Source organism: Acanthochromis polyacanthus, chromosome 16 (assembly GCF_021347895.1).
Source record: "Acanthochromis polyacanthus isolate Apoly-LR-REF ecotype Palm Island chromosome 16, KAUST_Apoly_ChrSc, whole genome shotgun sequence".
Classification (NCBI taxonomy): Eukaryota; Metazoa; Chordata; class Actinopteri; family Pomacentridae; genus Acanthochromis; species Acanthochromis polyacanthus.
The window spans coordinates 7,185,697-7,201,103 of record NC_067128.1 but is presented as its reverse complement, the minus strand read 5'-3'; the positions used below and the strand labels follow the sequence as shown (position 1 = coordinate 7,201,103).

General features: G+C 41.0%; 1 protein-coding gene across 2 annotated transcripts; it reads right to left on the bottom strand.

Moving 5' to 3' along the window:
- Positions 1–1,019: 1,019 nt before the first annotated feature.
- Positions 1,020–14,684, bottom strand: vrtn (vertebrae development associated). 2 transcript variants are annotated; one of them, XM_051960692.1, is made up of 3 exons: positions 14,452–14,684; positions 3,959–6,776; positions 1,020–3,888 (listed from the first exon to the last, which is right to left on the bottom strand). In XM_051960692.1, exons 2-3 carry the CDS (start codon positions 4,268–4,270, stop codon positions 2,134–2,136), a joined length of 2,067 nt encoding a protein of 688 aa, XP_051816652.1. In that variant the 5' UTR covers positions 4,271–6,776; positions 14,452–14,684; the 3' UTR covers positions 1,020–2,133. The 2 variants fall into 2 exon arrangements, with proteins under 2 accessions (XP_051816652.1, XP_051816653.1); XM_051960693.1 differs by lacking the exon at positions 14,452–14,684 and having other exon boundaries at positions 3,959–7,880.
- Between the last annotated feature and the right edge of the window lie 723 nt (positions 14,685–15,407).

The window sequence follows — 15,407 nt, the reverse complement described above, 5'->3', positions numbered from 1 at the left end:
TTTGTCTGTATCTCACGGGGATTCGTGAAACTGTCACGTAAGTTTTAGTTTCGGTTTGGTGCGCACCAACACGATTTCGTCATGTTTTTCGTGCCGCTCACCACGAAATGTTTTTCGCTGTGGTAATCACATCTGAAAGTGGTTTATACCGGCGGATTCATGACGATCTAAGCTGTCCATCGGCATATACTGCTTGTGTGATTGCGTTTGCGGCCGCCGGCCGCCGGACATTCTTGAAATTCCTATGCAAATTGGTAAGTGTACCACCGGCTTATGGTTAGGTTATGGTTAGGTTATGGTTAGGGTTATGGTTAGGGTTATGTTTAGGGACGATGTCATGCAAAATATAGCGTTGGATTCGCCACGGTTTTACATTAAAAATATAATATACACATTCTTTTGAAATACGTTCTGAGTGGCACGAAAAGTCCGCCGTTTAAAATACATTGGTGCGCATTTCGTGGTGAGCGGCACGAAAAACATGACGAAATCGTGTTGGTGCACACGAAACCGAAACTAAAACTTACGTGACAGTTTCACGAATCCCCGTGAGATCGGGCTGGTATATGTAGCCCTGTGACAGACTGTCCAGGGTGTCCCCTGCGTTCGCCTGAGTCAGCTGGGATAGGCTCCAGCACCCCCCGCCACCCTAGTGAGGATAAAGCGGTGTATAGAGAATGGATGGATGGATTTTGTTCTGCAAGTAAAAAAAAAAAGTAAAAATTAACCATTTGCAGCAAACTGTGTAAAAAGCAAAAAGATGAATAAGTGTAGTATGGCTCAAAAATGGTATACAGAGGAGCAAACTGTTGAAGGATACATTCTGCATGGTGAAACATCTTTCTACAGTTGGAAAAAATCTACAGTCTGATCTGTTTCCAGTTTTTTTGAAATATACAAATTCATTTTTTTGCATGATTTATGGCATTATAGCTGTGATTTACTACACAGGCCACATTTCTGAGTTCTATCTACCTTTTGCCATCTAAGTAGGAGCAATAAATGAATTCAAAGCTCAATTTTCTGGTTGATCATTTATTGATAAACAACCGAAGAATACAGCTTGACTCAGTTACCGGCTCGATACGATGCAAACTGCCGGTGGGACCAGAATCCCTTTCGAACATGTCATGAATACAAAAAAATAAAAAATAAAATAAATACAAAGAGACCAAATGTATAGTGAAACCCGTTATTCAGGGGTGTAACAGAGGTAGTTCTGCAAAACACATCGATCTGTAAACAAAAGTAGCTTATAAAAGACACATTCTCCCAATATTTCAGGGAAATAGGTAGTTTTGAAATGAAGGAGTGCACAACAACAAAATACCTTCACCTACATTCTGCTGGAGGTGTTTTACTGTGGTTAGGTAGCAGCTTAACCAGTGTGTGCATAAAGGTTAAGATAATACATTCAACAGTGTAATAGTAATAGTGCAAATAGAGTATGACAAAACTGCATTTTACATGGCTGATTTCCAGAATGCTGAGGTATGTTAAAACGCCTAAAACCGCCTGAAGCATCAGAGCGCAAAGCAAATCCCTGAGAAACATGAAATACGACTGGAACCCTGTTTACAGTGCAGCACAGAGGAGATATCTTCTCAGAAAACTAATACTGGCAGCTCTTTATATTAAAAAAATGAAAATAAAGAAAAGAAAAAATAAAGCAAAACATCGGCACACTACAAATCTCCCAGATCAATATTCAAAGAAAAGAAACAAAAAGCATAAGTTCAAGCATGAACAATCATAAACAAATGAAAATTGAAGGGAAAAAAAAGGAGAACTCCAAAGAAGTCCACAATTAGGGATTAAAAGAGAACTGAGGTAAAACGCTTCAAACAAAACGTCACCCAACAACAGCTTTGAACTGCCTTTCACCTGCAGGGCAACATGCAGGGTTTAAACAGACCCACGGCTCAGTTTCTTCTCATACACGTGCAAATGTCCAGGAGGGAGGAATGATCTGTGGTGGTGGTGGGGGTTAGGAAGAACAAAATGTATTTAGATGCTATGCTGACGTACTTTACAGTCTTTCAGAACACAAATCATCAATGTATAGGTAGTTTTCTTCAACAAGAAGGACTGAGAAGTTCATGAGCATAGCTTCCATTTTGCACACTTTGTTATTTACCCATGAACCAGCGACACCCCGTGGTGCAGAGCTCTCTTCCACATGTAGTACGTGGAGCGTGGCGTGAATGGGAAGTAGCCCCGGAATTCTTTAAAAGTGGGGAAGGATTTCTCCTCGAAGCGTTTCTGCAGGAAGAGCTTGGCCCTGGCCTTGAAGTTGGCCACAGCCACCACATCCATCATGAAGACCTGCTCAACTATGGGTGCCTTTCTGTGGAGGGTGTGCTTTGAATGTGGGGCATCTAAAGAGGAAAAGGCAGAATTTTCCAGATATTTTGGGCTCTTGGCAAATGGGACTGCACCCTGACTTTCCATCCTCATCTCCTCCACACTGTTTCCTGCAGCTTGGATTTCCAGACTCTCAGGTTTGCTGATTTCTGCTCTCTGGGTGGTCACCTTCTTCTTGTGATTCTGGCTGCCGCCCCACAGCCAGTAGAAACAAGGCGACATGGATGGGAACTTGAGTTTGAACTTGGTGAGGGACCATTTGGATTTCTGGACGTGCAACTTGGCGACCTCTCTGAGCTGTTTTTTACTCATGTACGCCAGCCTGAAGCTTTTGTGTTTTCTCCTGCAGATCTTCACTCTCGGCCGACTCGCGTTGGGCAGCACCGGCGACAGACTCTTTGGGCTTTGGCTCTTGTCGCCATCCGAGCTGTCTGAGCTGCTGCCGACGCTGCCTTTGTAGTTTCTGTTTAACAGCATGGCCTCTCTCCTCCAGTTGTAGTAGGTCGATCTGGAGATTCCTGGAAAATTTCTCTTGAAGATGCGGAAGGGGAAGGAGGTATTCATGGCAATGCAGTTCTGCAGGCAGCGCTTCGCTTCCTGCATATGTGCAACGTTCTGAGCACGTTCCAAGTCGATTTTGCCGAGATCAAGGCCGAACATGCTGGCCACGCTTTCGTGGTGTTCCGATTCGTCCTGCTTAGCTTCGGGTGAAGACCAGACCTCCTGCTCGGTGCTCTCTCCAGGACTGATCTCTCCAGTGGAGGATGAGGTGGAGAAGTTTCCTCCAGTCTTCAGCAGCTCATGCTTCCAGTTATAGTAAGACGACCTAGAGATCTCTGGGAAGAACTCCTTAAACTGGTGCAGAGGGATGAGCTTCCCTTCCAGAAAGCATGCCTGCAGGAAATACTTCGCCTCATACCTGGCCGCTGATTTCTTGCAATGCTCCTGCGTCTGCCTCTTCCAGCGGTAGAAGGTCCTCTTGGTGATGTTGTACTTGTCCTTCAGACTTGAGTAAGAAAGCTGTGGGTCCTGGCTCAGCATCTCCTCCCTCTTCACTGGCGACACCCTCTGCTCGCTTTCAGGGCTTCCAAACGTCAGGTCGCTTGTCTGGACGAGTGCGACAAAGTGATTCGGCCTGAACAAGGACTCGGACTGCAGCTCGCCAGACCACATGATGTGGATGGTCTGCGGGTCCGAGTCTGTGGGCCAGGTCCTCGGGCGTATCACTCGGTTGAAGTATGGCCTGATCTTGAGATTGAACATGGGGTAGATGGAGTAGATGTTGAACTGGAGCACTGAGGATAAGGCATAAAGGTGCCACATGTTGGCGTAGGAGCCAGGGAAGCAGGAGGCTTTAACATCTGCATCAAAGATGGCCTCCAGGATAGTTACAGGCAGGTTCAGCATGTCCTCTGATTCTTCTGCACAGAGACTAAAACGAACAGCTTGGAGCATCATTTTAGAGTCAATCATCTCAGACAAGTAGTATCTCTTCCACAGCACCATTTCCACTACAGTTCGCACCTGCAAGAGACAATATTGGATACTCGCATAAACTTCAAAAGACTGAATAAATGCAGAAGACTCTGCTTACCTGTAGCTCCAAGTTGAGTCCAGTGTTTCCCACTAGCAACATGCTGACGGCATCAAACAACAAGTTGCCTTCTCCATTGCAGTTCAGCGGCAGGAGGCCACCGGGTGCGTCGGCTGGGTACAAACCGTGAGCTGCGTCGTCCACACCGGCCCACTCTGGGAAATCCTGACAGGTGGTCTTGGGAAGCTGGAAGGGGGTAAGAACCTGGTCCACTTCCAGGGCCACTCTGGTCACAGCATCTAGGCCGGTGCTCTCGGTGGCCTCCTGGAGCTCTCCAAGGAGTGACTGCACCACCTCATTCCTCTGAATCATCTCTGAAAAGAGCTACAGGGGAGAAGGATGAGAACAAAAACAAGAATCACAGGAGGAGAAAAATTCAAATATATACACAGAGTAAAAACGGATGATTCTGAGATATTTCATTATTTAAAGCTTTCAAAACAACTGGGAATAGTGTTATGAATTTGTTCATGTCTTTGTTACCAGCAGACTGGATTATGGAAATTTCTGTGGCTGATACACACAAACAAGGTCTGAATCAAAATGCTGCTGCTGCAGTTCTGACTCACAAATAAATCAACACATTCACCCGTTTCTAAATAAATCCATACATGAATTAATTCCTGCAGAGTAAAGAATAAGCTAATCCACTTTAAATCAGAAAGTATTGGTGTAGCTTTCAGAGAGGCTGTGGGGCATGTGAATCTCAACATGCATTTTACTGCATGCATATGCTAGTAAGTTTACACATTGTGTTTTCCTTTATACGAATAAACCAATTCCCCCCCCCCCAAAAAAATAAAATTGAATTCAGTTAATGTTTGATGCTCAAAATTTCCTCCATGATACATACAGTCATGGAAAAAAAATTATCATCCTTGTTTTCGTTAATTTCAATGCCAGGAACAACTAAAGGCATATTACCTGAAGAATACAATGGACACGACAAAAAAAAAATGCAGCTGATTCCATTATACTTCATGTCCTTTTTGATATGCTTAAGCTTAATTGTACTTCCAGGGTATATAAGAGACCATTTCATGTCATCAACAGCACTGCACATGCAAAGGCCTAGAGTGGTTTCCTGTTTACATTCAAGCTGCAGCACAACTCAGAAGTTGTCAGCTCTCACACAATGCCTACAACAAAAGAATTATGTGAAGCCACAAAAGCAGCCATCTTTGCAGACAGGTAATGGACAAAATGGGTGGAACAGGGCAAATGCAGCTGTGTGAAGGGCAAATGAACCAGGTCATATACAGTGATACTCTTGAAAACAGTCTTCTGCCATCAGCTGGAAAACTCTTTCCTGCCTCCAGGGACTGGATTTTTCAACAAGACAATGCCCCTTGCCACACAGTAAGGTCAGTTAAAGCCTCATTGGAGAAACAGAACATTCAAACCATACCTTGTTCTGCTCCATCATCAGATCTCAATCCACTTGAAAACCTGTGGGAAATCATCAAACACAAAATGGAGAACAACAAGCCCAAAACAAAGCAAATTTGTTTGAATTATTTCAACAGGAATGGGCTGCTGTGACAGCAGAACAATGTCAGAAGCTGGTGGAGAGCATGCCAAGACACATGGCTGCAGTCATCGAGAAAGGTATGTCTGCAGAGCCGGAGGCTGCACGAACACGGCCCTACCCTTCCGGTAAGTTTTTAAAGACAGCGCCACCTGCCGCAATGGATGATAACTACAGTGCACAAGTTCCGTTTAAAATCGGTGATTTCACTCAAAATATACTTACAATGCAAAAGGCTTATTCAAGGAAAATTCCCTGTTCATTTTAACCGCTTAAGTTTTTCTATACAGAGCCAGAGGCTGCTCTTTCTGGACCACACCGATAGGACGCCAATTTAAGGGTCGCCTCCTTCATCTCGGGCCCCGTTGTTTGTGTTGCCCATTGTGTTAATGCTAAAGGAAGTAGCAGCATTTATCGCCATGATAGATGACTGTAAAGACGCGAGTACCAACTGTGAATCGTTTTATTAGTTTAACTTTATTACCAATTTCAGAATAGAGTCTTTATTTTTGAAAATCTGTTCATGGTGCTGCTCCAACTTAACCTCACACAGAACTTTTAGTCTGTAAAATAGATTATGAAACATGTGGCAGCCATTGTAAGCTTACTTGCATCAGCACTGAAGAACTACAAGAGTTATATTCTTAATCTTAAAACATCCTTTAATTCAATTTTGTGGGGGGGTTTTTTCTATAGAGATCTTGCTCAGCAAATTGATCCTGGGAGCTGGACTGAGAAGACTGGCCATGATGTTTCGGTAACAAAGAAAAGCATAATTACCTACTCCAAAATACTGTTACTGTTGATACTACTGCTTACTTCATATAGAAGTCATCATGTAATGGAGAAGACAGCAGTTTTCAGTTATGTGTCTAATCTCATCTGTTTTATGTATTTTAGGGCCTGCCACGGCAGATGTATGGAAATGACTGTGGGATGTGTATGCTTCTGGTAAAGTCACATTTTTTAAACTGAGTATGGTGAAGCTTCTGTCAACAATGCAAATAAAATGCTTCGTTTTCCATCTTATCTGTTACAGTATACACTTTCCATTGTCACAAACCAAGGGTTTGAATTCCAGGTTAGTTTTAAAAAAAAGTTTACACAAAGAAGAAACTGCTCTCTCCAAATGCTTTTGTTGTTGCCACATACTATTCATTTTGAAGAGAAAGGACACATTCTGACCTCAATTTTTTCTTTCTATTGTCACACTGCTTTCAGATGGACATGCCTTGGAAGTGGTGGTGTCTTCTTCTCATGGAGCGTTTCCAGACAGAGGGGTACGACAGCCTGAAACAAAACATGTATATAAATTTTAGTTGAAAGTTAGGGGTTCACTTCCACTTCTACAAACTGATAACACACTATCAGTGCCATGTCAGCAGAGCATCTGGTAACTACATTAAGTTCATCAGACTGTGGATGGCAGTCTTTGTCGAGAGTATTTGTGCATGTCATTTTTTTCCATCACTGTGTCGGCTTTTTTCCACATTATTTATCTTGGATGAATTTTGTGGTTTGAAAGGTATGGCAAGAGGTTCACTTTCTGGACTAACGAAGCCAGAAGCCTGCTCCAAGGAACCCTGAAGCCCGTTTACAGAGTGCCAAGGCGGGGTGCTGTCACTGAGGAAGTTCCTCTCCATATGCAGGCTGTCATTGAGCGCACTGCAAAGGAAGCAAGACTGGTGGACCTCATTATCCAGTCAAAGGGAGCTGAGCAACATTTGGTGGTACTTGGAAAATGTTCTTGTTTTCTCATCATTGCAGACTGACTCAGAAAAGATTCACGTAGGGCCTTTGTTAGTAATATCAGTGGACAGAATATTTTTTGGCCGTGTTTTAAAAGAAGTCCTGAGTTCCAGAAATTCATTGTTTCTGTACTTTGGGTTGCCCTCAGGATGTACTTGGTGGCAAATGTTCTACCTGGATTAATCAGGAGTCTTGTTGCCAGATGCCCGTCTACCTGGATAGCGAGGAACAACAGGACAAGCTTTTTGGGTTCCTAAAGGCTGTACTGCACAGAACACCAAAACAACTGAGCTTCACAGATGAAGTGCAGTTCATCTGTGGTGTTCTCTTTCCAGAGGTAGGCTTTGCCATGTAATACAATTATACATGTTTCTGCTCCTGCACTTTTATAGGCTCAATAAAAATCCAACCTTCCCACCGAGCATTAGACGTTTAATAGATGTCTCGTCTAAGTTTAGACGGAAATTCGCCCGTCTATAATAGGTCTATATTTTTGCCAGTATCTAGATGAAAGAATGTAATCCTTTAATTATTTAATATTAAATTAAAAAAACAAATGTAAGTTGTATAAATGATACCGAAATGCTGGATTAAAACAATTTCAACAGACACTGATCATTGTACAGTGTAGTTTAGATTTAGGCGTCTAAATCAAGACCTCATATCAACGTCTATTTTTAGACCAAATCTAGACAATTGATTTAAATACGTTAATTAATATTAACCACAAAATAACTCTCAGTTACACAACTGATGTCCATATACTGGACTTAAATAATTTTAATGGCTATTGATTAAAATACTCGAAAGCTTAGTTTTAGCCCAGATTTAGACGTTTAATAAACGTTTAGATTTAGACCAGTCTGATATAGGCTATTATAGCTAAGTTATTTATATTTTTAGGTATAAGATTATCTAAAACATGTGTAGAAATAATTATACATCTATACCCACTGAGCAATAGGCAGATATTAGACGTCTACTTATTTTTTAGACCTAATTTCAATCGTCTATATTCCGTCTATTTCTAGACGAAATTTAGACGTTGCATTTTAATCCATTAGGCTATTTGATAACGGTTTCTTTAAAAAAGTAACTGTCAGGTGCATAACTGGTCTCCAAATACTTAACTAAAATAATTATGTTGGCCGTTGAGCGATATACAGTATCGTATAAATATAGCCGAGATTTAGACGTCTAAATCTCTACTTCATTTCAACGTCTAGATATTGACCGAATCTAGACAACTGAATTTAATCCATCATTCAGTAGTTGTGTATTTAAAACAATAACTACACGTTGCATAACTGATCTCTTAAATATTGAATTGAGATCATTTTAATAGCCATAATCGTTATAAGGTATAGTTTTGATGTAGACGTCTAATATCCCGCATTTCAGCGGCGATACGTAAACCATTCAATTTATTTTAAATCTTCGGAAAACAAACAAAAATCTGATGGAAGAGCCAGCTCTTTCCATTGCAGTGCCCAACTACAGTTGTGGGAGGCTGCAGTATTGCTGTGGCATTTTCACCGTAGAGTGATCAATGTTTTCACTTTATTCTGTCAAAATGTATGAATCCTCCCCAAAACCTTCGGTAAATCTGAAAGCCCAGATCCTGCTGAGCACTCGAGAACGAAGTTTGTTTCTGACATTCCATTAGATTATTAGATGTCAGTTGTGTTTTCTCAGCCTCTGTAACACTGACTGCCGCCAGGTTGCCTTCGTTGTTGACAAAAATGCAGCCACCTTATTGGTGTAGTACGCTCATGAGACGCACCGTGCAACCACTTCGGGGAAAAATGTTATTCCGCTCAGAGAGAAGTAGTCCGTGATAAAACTTATCGGCATAGCTGCAAGCCCACGAGATTAACGACGGAAATACAACTGGTAGCTCTGTAAGACCCCTCCTTAACATTCGTATGGAGATTGTACGACCATAACCTGAAAACAACTTCACCTTGTGCCTGTGGACTGCGCAACTTCCGACTGTGGAATCCTTGTGCACATGCGCTCCACGTGGAAACAACGGCCGAAAACTCGAGTCGGAAGAGTCGAAGAAGTGCTGTTTCAGTGATAAAGAGGTGGGTGTCGAAGCAAATACTATAGAAAAATGTTTATTTTTGCAATGTTTGGTCCTTTACCGTCATGCATTAGTTTAGCATTTGCTTGCATGTTGTGTTGGTTGCTAGCAGGCAGGCTGCCGTGTTACTAGCTTAACCAGCGTGGGCCCAACAGCATCTGCTAGTCAGTGCTAACTTGTCGTTCAGTAATTAGGGCCTGCTCTCTCTGTTGGAATCGAGGTTAAAAGCTTCTCTTTCGGCTATTTTCCAAACATTTTACTATTTAACTTCGAAAACGAGATATATTCAGATGCCAATACTTGAACATTACATACCTGCCAACTTTTGAAACCTGAAAAGCCTAGTAGCCAGCCGGGGTCCAGGGCAAAGCCCCCCGACGCCAAATGATTTTTAGCATTAAATGAACTTAGAATGTGGCTCAGAATCATGTTTCCATGTTACTTAAACTGTCAATTCATAAATGCTGATGGAAAAGATCAAGGACAAACTTAATAATATATAGCCTTTCAGAATGTTCCTTTAATTTGACAGGTACTAAACTCAAAATATCACAGGCATCCAGATCACATTTTTCAATATTTTGATGACATTTCTCATTTTAATAAACAATTTTTTGATGTTTCATTTACCATAAAGTCGTTAGGAAATATTACCTACTTTTGTTCATGAAAAGATATGTTTGGAAGTTATAACTTGAATCCTTATACCCAATAACAACATTATTGACTTGTCAAAAATACCTCACTGTATGTAAAATAAGTCTTGTCATTTCAAAGCCAAACATTCACAAAGAGTCTGCACACATCAACAGTAGAGTCAGCACATTTTTCACAACTAGACCAAGCAGTTACTATGAACTGAAGTAGTCTCTTCTTATCAGATGAGTCCAGTCTCAACTCTCAAGCATTATTATTTTCTATGGTGCATCTCTTGGCTTTCTTCAGTTGTTCTTTTGAATGGGACACACTGTGGTACTTGTTACCTGAAGCTGCTCAATTAATTAATTGCCTTTAACTTAAAATCTGTGATCCTGCCGGCCGCTGAACCGTGGTTGGGCAGCCTTGGGTAGCGCTAGCGTGCTTAGCTTAGCGCGCTAGCGCTAAAACTTATCTTTAAGTTTTTTATTGTATTGCTATCATCGTGGTGCATTTTGCTCTGCCGGTCAAAAACTGTGTGCTTCTCCCCGGTTGCAGCACACCTGCCTGGTAATTAGCTCTTCCTCTCTACATGCCCTTTCGGCTTCGTCCATTCCCATTCCACCTCCTAGTGTCACACAGAGACCCACACACAAACCAAAAACAGAAAATGGCTAACAGTCTTGTTTTTCCTTCTCAGGAAACCGAGGGCAAATTCAGAGGCAAAAAAAAACAAAAAAAAACACCTATTCCAGGTACATTTTGAAGACGATTTGTAGAACAAGTAATTTATTTATTAATTAAGCACATGCAGAAGGCAGAATTTATTGTAATCTGAAAATAGTTAGTTTAAACTTTCAGCTAACATTTATATTTTCATTCTTTAACAGCTTGGACGAGGGCGTACAACTACCCCATGACAGAGAAAAGTAAGAAAGCAAGCAGTATTTAAAGGGATTGTGCATGTGTGTGTGTGTGTGTGTGTGTGTGCAGCTTTTATTTTTATGTCATTAGCGTGTAAAATAAATACATATCTGTCTTAAAAGTTGCTCTTGCATTTTGTCTCTTTCCTGTTAGATCTACACTCCGCAAAGGCCATTACAGGTGATTCCATTAATATTTTATCTTAATAAAAAGAATATTTTGATAACTTGTGACATTGCAATAAGTACTACTTGTGTGAATTAAACATTTAAAATCATAGGTAGAACATGAAGTAGTACTTTGTGTGGAATACTTTGTGTGGTCCAGAAAGAGCAGCCTCTGGCTCTGTAGAAAACAATACAGGGGTTAAGATGAACAGGGAATTTTCCTTGAATAGATAGGTTTCACTGGTGTCACACTTCCGGGTAAGGAAGTAGCTCAGGGCCATTTTGAGTGGTCAACTTTGTTGAGTCCGTGACCGGAATTTATCTTTTAGCCTACTATTTGTTGGCTATGGCTGCCACTCAGCTGAAAAAGTGTATCGACACACTTGATGGCACTTCGAAAGACCGATATCAGAGGAAGTTGGAGTTAATTGATGGAATCGATCCTGATCAAGTTACACAGAAGGACTGGACAAGCACCCACAACGGCCTGCCTGAAGTGAAGCAATCTGAGTACGTTTCAGCCGTTTGCGCTCATAATATGAGGAAGCAGCACTTCAGACACAGATTTTTTGCCGAGATTTTGAACACAGTTTGGTGTAGAATTCGTCTGAAAACTGCATTAATTCAGGTCGCCGATTTAACTAACAATGAACCTAATGATTTTTTCTATTAATTAGCGTATCATTGGTCTATCTAAATTAAATTAACTGGAATAAATAGTGGAGTCTGGCTAGAATCACGCTAATGTGAGCTAACCACTCAGTATGGTGTCCTGTTGGGGCAACGCGAATCTTCGCTTGGAGAAGCAGCTATTTTGAAAAGATCTTTAGGTCAAAGCAAATAATAACAATTGAAACACCTAATTTCCACAATTGTCCAAGTTATACATTTGTTATCTTTCATTCGGCATACATTACAACTCCCGAAAAGTTTTTTTTCCCAATAAAATAATCAAATTTAAGTAAGACTTTTGGCTATTTGCGAGATTTAAATTGTGTTTTCAAAGCAATTCATGCACTAAAACATTATTTTACCCCAATAAAGTGTATTTATGGAAGACGAATTGAATGATAGAATACAAAGTAAAAGTGAAAATGACAATTTCTTAATAATACGGGTTAAAAAACAGATACTAATTGCCAAGTGTGGTGCCTCAGCCGGCTGAGTGTCCTTGTCTGTTCACCCTCGGCTCCGTTTAACTGGGCCTTCTGTCCTGTTGTGGCAGCCGTGGACACAACAGGCGAGAACTATTCTTGTCCCCAGTCACACTGCAAACTATATTTATCTTGCTCAATACTTATCTTGCTCGCTGACTCCCGACCACAACAATTTCAACACTGACCACACAATATGGCGGACCCGGAAGTGTGACGTCATGTGAAACGTATCTACAAGCCTTTTGTGTTGTAAGTATATTTTGAGTGAAGTCACCAATTTAAAACGTAAATTGCGGTAGGTGGCACTCTCTTTAAAAAGTGCTCTAAACTTACCGGAAGGGTAGGGCCGTATTCGTGCGGGAGTATTCATGCAGCCTCCGGCTCTGCAGACACATACTATTGCAGTCATCAGAAACAATGGTCATACAATCAGGTACTAACTCCTGTGTTCATGCGACTAAAACAGACAGAAAAAAAAACATGAAATGTCTAAAAGCTGTTTTTGGCAGAACAATACCATAGCTACTGATTTAAGAACTGAAGTTATTTAGGTTACTATCAAGAAAACCATGGAAAATGTCTAGCTATCAGCTCCTAAATTAAACCCTTATGAGCTATTTTTGTTATCGTTATATTTGTCCAAAGAAATGTACCTTTAGTTGTACCAGGCATTAAAATAAACAAGAGATTGAAGAAAACAAGGGCGCTCTAATAATTTTTCCTTGACTGTAGATTTTTAACCTGAACATTCCATTGTCTACAATAAAACCTCAACAATTTAACTAAAACACAGCATGTTAAAACTATTTTTGCCATCCGATGCGACAGGAAAATTCACAATCCTCATTTCCCATGACCAATCCATAAAATAGGCCTGTCTGTTGTGACATAGTTTACTATGATTTAAATCAAATAAGGTTTATCAGTATAGCACATTTTAAAGCAACCAGAATCAACCAAAGTGTTTTAAGTCTTATAAGTTAGCCTAACAATAGCATATGTGCAAAAAGCAAAGCACAAAATGGAAGAAAACTTGAAAAATCAATCAAAATAAAACAATAATAAATAATTTACAAAAATAGTCCCATTCAGATCACAAAGAGCAACAGTGAAAACAAGTACATCCTCAGATTTTTCTTAAAATTATCATAGGAAGAAGAAGGTTTGAGAGGAAGGTTAATCCAAAGCTTTGGGGCTGCTAATGCAAACACATGATCTCCCTGAAACACCAGAATCGATTGCGGATGAAAGCAGCTGTTCTGAGAAGACCTAAAGGTCAAGTAGGAGCAGAAAAGTTCTGAAATATACCAAGGTGCCACATCATGCATGGCTTTACCAACAAACTGAGCGAGAAACATAATAGAAAAATGAACAACGATCACCTGTATGGAAACATTTCATCTACAGAGCCAGTGATGTTGATGAAAAAGAGGCACTAGCAACCTTTGCACTTTTACCAACACATGAGGCAACAAAGCCAGTTGCCTTCATTTCAATTAGAAGGGCACAACTCTTTAGGAGTGAGAATGTGAATACCACCCGAAATTAAAAATATCTGGTCACACCACATAGGAGAACTTCAAAACTGCTTTTAAAAATCAAACTGAATTACCTTCACAGATTAACCACTATGAAAACAATGCACTCCAATCATTTCAAATGACTTCCAATATATATATATATATATATAGAGAGAGAGAGAGAGAGAGAGAGCTTACCATAGTGCAAATAATGCAGCTTTCACATAACTTCTTGGCAAATGTACCCCCCCCCCCCCCACACACACACACACACACACACACACACACACACACAAATAAAATTTACACCCATGACAAAGTACTGTCTTTTACTCACCTGGTTGAACAAAAACTTACCTTTTGTGTGCTTTTTTTAAAATAGAAATGTAACATCATGACGGTTATAACATCATTAAGATCGTTTCTAGTTGCAGAATAAACTAAACTGACTTAAAAACCAGATCAAATTCAAAGGCATGGCCTGGAAAAACCCACTGTACTCTGCGCCATCACGTTACGTTGGTTTTACGGTCTCCATGCGCGATTTGTACGTTTCTCTGATTCCAAACAGTTGATTTATAAGTTTATCTCCGTTTCATTAACGTGTTTATCATATTTTTCTTTACTTACAACACTTAAAAGGTGCGTTTTCATCGCGGAGAGGTGAGATTACGCATGAAAATTACGCATGAATCGGAAGAGCAGCGGAAGTGGTTGTGTTCTTACCTGAGCGTCCAGGGACATAAATGAGCCTCACAAGGCGTCGCGTAGGCGAGTTTAACAGATGATTATTGATCCCACTCTGGGAGTTTCAGTCCATTGCGTGCGTGCTGCTGTAGTGTCTTGGTCTGCCGGTACGCAGTGGAGATTTTTGGGGGGTCTGATAAGCAGCACCTCCCATCAGGAAATAGTCAATCGTTGATCCGCTTCTTTTTCTTTTTGTCTCTGCTCTGTGAAACACCTCCTCCCTCCTCCTCCTGCTCCTCCTTACATCGAGCTAGGGTCAATTTCAATGTGAAGTGTTAAACAAAAGCCAATGTGTCAGTGGAGGAGTGTCCCTGAGAAGAACACAGACCTGGAGATGAGCAGGTTTCGATGCTTTTATGTTTTATTAACACGTTTTTGCTTTTCTTGGTCAAACCCAACTCCAGATGTCAACAGTTCAAGGTTTTATGTCAAGTGCTTTTGGCATTAGAGTACCATCACTGCTTATCCCTACCTCATGAATGAACTTTTTTCAAATTTATGGTGCATAAAAATACAGGTGTGGCTCTGATTTCTGATTAAATATCTTTATTGTATAAATCTGTCATAAAAATTGATCTTGCTCTTCCTCTTGCACTGACTATGATGTGATTTTGTATTTATCCTTTAGTTTGTGCTCAGTAGGAGGTGGTTTGTGGATTAGATGTGCAGACAGGGTGTGGACACAAACTTTGTGAGAGCAGAGGAAGGACGCTGAGTTCCAGCTCGGCCTGTTTCTCCACTGTATCGCTTTTAACACCTCCTCTCATGCCTTTTGCAGGATTTCAGTAATCAAGGCCTTTTGTTCCAAACACACACAACAATCCCAGCGACTGTCCCCCAACCCCCCCTCTGCTGCTACACACACCCTCTCATTCACACACCAAGGGACGGGAGCATTTGGCGAACGCCGGTGCGTCCAAGGCCTCGGCAGTCGA

What these genes read in the sequence shown, in the direction of transcription:
- vrtn (XM_051960692.1), bottom strand. Translation starts at nt 4,270, where the DNA reads ATGATTCAGAGGAATGAGGTGGTGCAGTCACTCCTTGGAGAGCTCCAG. An exon ending in GACTCAACTTGGAGCTACAG is followed by an intron (nt 3,889 to 3,958) that starts GTAAGCAGAGTC and finishes TGTCTCTTGCAG; the next exon opens with GTGCGAACTGTAGTGGAAAT.